The sequence below is a fragment of the Chinchilla lanigera genome, unplaced genomic scaffold, assembly GCF_000276665.1.
Source record: "Chinchilla lanigera isolate Chin_1 unplaced genomic scaffold, ChiLan1.0 scaffold00044, whole genome shotgun sequence".
Taxonomy (NCBI): Eukaryota; Metazoa; Chordata; class Mammalia; order Rodentia; family Chinchillidae; genus Chinchilla; species Chinchilla lanigera.
The window spans coordinates 6734452-6738898 of NW_004955445.1; the positions used below are offsets into that span (position 1 = coordinate 6734452).

The 4447-nt window shown below is 50.6% G+C and overlaps 1 protein-coding gene across 1 annotated transcript in view; it reads right to left on the reverse strand.

Moving 5' to 3' along the window:
* Window positions 1–361: 361 nt before the first annotated feature.
* LOC106149398 overlaps window positions 362–4447 on the reverse strand; it is a gene marked incomplete at its 3' end in the record, with an annotated part of 10132 nt that continues 6046 nt past the window's right edge. The window contains 1 exon segment of the mRNA XM_013518237.1: window positions 362–700. Coding sequence (XP_013373691.1) covers window positions 362–700 — 339 coding nt within the window.

The window sequence follows — 4447 nt, forward strand, 5'->3', positions numbered from 1 at the left end:
CAGGGCTCACGGTGCAGGCCGGCGCCAGGCCTCTGAGTTCGAGAAGATGCGCTCCGCGAGCTGTCCCCTCCCCTCCCCTCCCCCGGCTGCTCAGGGCCCCGTTGGTCACTTTGCACCTGGCGCGGTCGCCCGGGTAACCGGTGCCCTGCATTTTCCCCAGGCCCTGGCCGTTAGGCCTGGCACAGTGCGTCCGCCTGGTCATCCGCAGACCCAGGGACCTGGCCGGAGTCGGGGCGGAGCTCCGGGCGTTTTACCGACCGGATCGCGACCCGGACTGCAGAACTGCGCTTCAACCGCAGAACGCACAGGGCTCTCCAGCCGCCGCCACCCGTCCTCAAGCACCGGCCGGTGATCGTCTTACCGGCTCTAGAGGGCGAAGTGCACACGGGCCTGAGCGGCCTAAGCCAAGGTGTCGGCGGCCGGGGTCCCTTCTGGGAGCCGTGGGAGATTTGGTGTCTGCACGTCCCGGCTTCCCGCCCGCGGCACAGCCCGTCCAGGGCAGAGCCAGCAACCGCGACCTGCTGCGGCTGCACCGCCCTCTCCACGTGGGGCAGGAGCGGCCGGCGCGGCCACGGCCACGCGGGACCAGGGCTGCGCTGGAACTAAGGTTGCTGCTCAGATGAGCCGGCCAAGGGCGGATTTCCTGCGCCCTTCCAGCGAGCCCAGCGCTGCTGCCACAGAGCCGACCGATCCTTTTTCCCTGAATTAAGTGCGCAGTTAACTTCTTACTGTTTCCTACTGAAAGAACAAATTCTTTAAAGTCGGGTGGAAACCGGGCATGGTGGTCCACGCCTGTAATCCCAGCACTCGGGAGGCTGAGGCAGGAGGATGGCTGCAAGTTCCAGGCTAGCCTGGGCTATATAGTTAGTTCAGGAACAGCCTGAACTATATGCAAGACCCTGTCTAAAAAAATAAATAAATAAAAAAAGTCGCATGGGCACCGTTTTACTGACCACCCCATTTCATGGGACATCTCCGGTAATGGTGGGTCTTTCCAAGTGTCCCAGGAGGGTCTGTGTGTGCGTGCTGACTAGTCTGTCTTCTGAAGAGAGACATTTGGAACTGATATTGGCATTTTAACTGTATGCTCTAAAGTCGCTCTAATCATTGCATTTTTTTTTAACTTAAAAACTGATTGGAGCCAGGCATGGTGGAATACCCAAGATTCCAGCTCCTGGGGGAGGCTGAGGCAGGAAGATCCCAAGTTCAAGGCCAACCTGGGCAACTTAGCAAACTCCTGTCTCAAACAAACCCAAACAAAAGAGTTGAGGGTGTAGCTTGGTGGCAGAGGGCTTGCGGAGCATGCACAAGGTCCTGGCTTAAGGCGGGGGAACCGAGCCTTTTTATGTTTTCTCACCTTAGAGATTCAGGCTTGCTGAGAAAAAGATCAAAGAGAACAGAAAGGTACAAAGTAGAGCAAGCCATGGTGCGCATGCCTGTAGTCCCGGCTGCTCGGGTGGCGGAGGAAGGAAGATCCCTGAGCTCAGGAGTTTAAGACCAGTCTGGGCGGTACAGCAAGATCCTGACTCAAAACTACACACACACACACACACACACACACACACACACACACACACACAGTAGAGAAGAGCGCTTCTCCCAGGCTACCCCACCGCCACACCAGATAAGCACCTGCCATGGAGTTCCCATTACGTACTTCAATATTTTACATTGCCAGCCGTGGAAGCAGTGTCTACAGCTGCGGAAAAAACAAACAGAACAAAACCCAAACTAAAGCCGAGCCCTGAAGACGGGCATTTCAAAGTGGCGGGGCTGGGGGGGTGTTTCTGTACTTCCTGCTGTTCATCCGCATTTTCTCCAGTATCTGAACTGTGTGTTTTTCAGTTGTAGAATGAGCAGTTGGGTTCAGAAACTAACCTGATTCAATTATGTGTGTTCGCTGTGTTTTGTGTGTGAACCAGCAGCACATCGGAAGCGGCCAGGAAACTGCAGTGCGCCACACTGAGCTTCCGGTCTCACCTTTGTAGGGTTCTTTCCTTCTTTCTCCTCCTTCTTTTTCTTCTGTATTTACTCTTTTTTATTCCTTTTCCTCTTCCTCCTAATCTTCTCCTTCTTTTTTTTTTTTTTTTTTGAGACAGGGTCTCACTAGGTAGCCCAGGCTGCCCTTGAACTCGCTACATGCTCTACCTGACTTCAAGCTAGATCCTCCTGCCTCAGCCTTTCCAGTGCTGGGGTTATAGTTGGGCGCCATCACACCTGGCTTTTTTTCTTCCTCTTAATGTTGTTCATTATTAGCTCCCATCCTTCCTGGGAGATCTTAGAGCATGTCAAAATCCGGTCTGACCATCCGGAGACCAATCTCTCACTACCCCAGAAAAACAAACACATTTTTGACACAGTAGCAGCCTCTCCTGCAGACATCAGTTAAATGAACATTCCGTAAAAACTAGGTCAAAAGAGTCTGCTCAGGTAGCAACTAATTTGTTAAATTCTAATGGCTTAGTTTCCACATTAGTAACAGCAACCAACTTTTTTTTTTTTTTTTTTTTTGGTTTTTCTCCAGTACTGGGAACCGAACTCATGACCTTGCGCTTGCCAGGCAGGCGCTTTGCCGCTGAGCTAAATCCCCAGCCCCCCAACAGAATTTTTTTATGTTTGTTTGTTTGTTTGTTTTCCGGTAAAAGGAATCGAACTCACGACCTTACGCTTGCCAGGCAGGCGCTGTGCCACTGAGCTAAATCCCCAGCCACTAACATTATTTTTTGAGAGCCTGCTAACTTCCAAGCACCAGGATAAGAAACTTACCGCCTCATCCTGCATTGATAATTACCAAGTGACGGTGTAGTTCTGCTATGTCTCCTATGTCTGGAGGCAAGTTACTTCCCTTCTCTGTGTCTTTGTCTCCTCATCTTTAAAAGGGAGACAAGCGCAGCATCTTGTCTGTAGGGCTGTCGTGGGCTTGGATGAGCTAATACATTCAAAGCACCAAACGTGCAGACATGCATTCTGGGAATTTTCATTTAAGAATGTGCTGAGAAATAGCATTGATAGGCTGGGTGTGGTGGTGCACACCTGCAGTCCCAGCATTCAGGAGGCTGAGGCAGGAGGATCACCGTGAGTTTGAGGTCAGCCTGGGCTACAAAATAAGTTCAAGGCCAGCCTAGACTACATTGTGAGACCCTGTCTCAAAAAAAGACAAAAAAACAAAACAAAAAAAAATTGCTAAGTTAGGTAACACCATTTTGGTTGACAGGGCTCCCCCACTGTCCCTCCCCAACCAGATAAACACGGATCTGTCCAACAGGTAGATTTTCAATCAATTCCAGCCTCATTCCACCCATCCACATTAGCTCTTTAACAGTTTCCGAAACAGAAAGCCACACACTCTTTGTCGATACCCACAACAATGGATTCCTCTTTCCATGGTCAAGTTTGGGTATGTGAAAGAAGCCAATCTCTTGAGCTTTTGGGAATATTTGGTGTTTCCAGATTCACAGTTTTGCACTGTGAAATTTGAGTGGGTTCCAGACAACTGTGAATCCCAGGCCTGAGCAGCACCAGGCAGTGTCTGATCCACGCGAAGCAGGAGAAGCCTGCAGAGGGCTGCAGCCGCGCACCTGAGTTCTTTGGAAATTCCTTTGGCAAAATGAAAACAAGCTGGGTGCGGTGACTCACAGCTCTGGAAGGCTGAGGCAGGGGGATCTCAATTTCCGGCCCAGCCTGAGCAATTTAGTGACTTACCAAGACCTTGTCTCAAAATAGAAAATAAAAAATGGGCTTGGGATGTAGTTCAGCACAAAGGCGGCTCTGAGTTCAATACCAGTACTGAAAGAAAGGAAAGAAATTAACTCAGACTCTGTTATGTGTAACGCACATTTGTGGCCATAATCATGTTCCACGCTTCCAATCCTGAGTTTCAGAGCTCGTCAGAACCCTTGGAAGAAAGGCAGGGATGGGCCACCAATAACTTTTTTTTTTTTTTTTTTTTACAAGTTACCCTTTTACTCTCTGAATTCATGTCTTGTGTGTAAGACTCCACCTGGAAAGTTAACTATTCACAGTCTAGATAAAACCTGCAATTTGATCACTTGAACCAACAGAAACGCTGGGACTGGTTAATCAGCTCTGGCCCTCGCTCCCTCCTCCCTCGCCCACTTTGGAAAATAAACAGAGGATTTATGAGCAGCTGGGTGTGCCCTGCGAGCATTCTAAGGTCTTTCTTCTGACACTGCGGCTAAAACGAGGAAGACAAGGCCACAGGTGCCATCCCAGGAAGCTCAGGGAGCCGGCTCACCCTCCATTCGGGGCCTAGGAGGTGGGCGTGTGCCCTTCTCTTCAGATGAGGTGGCACCCCCGTCAGAGCAGGGAGCGCAGGAGGAAGGCGCCCCTCCTCTGTACCTGGGTGGCCCTCAAAATATTCTGGTACGTACTTGAGTCACCCTCGTTTACACTGCAACGAATATATCAGGTTCTGACACATTAATAA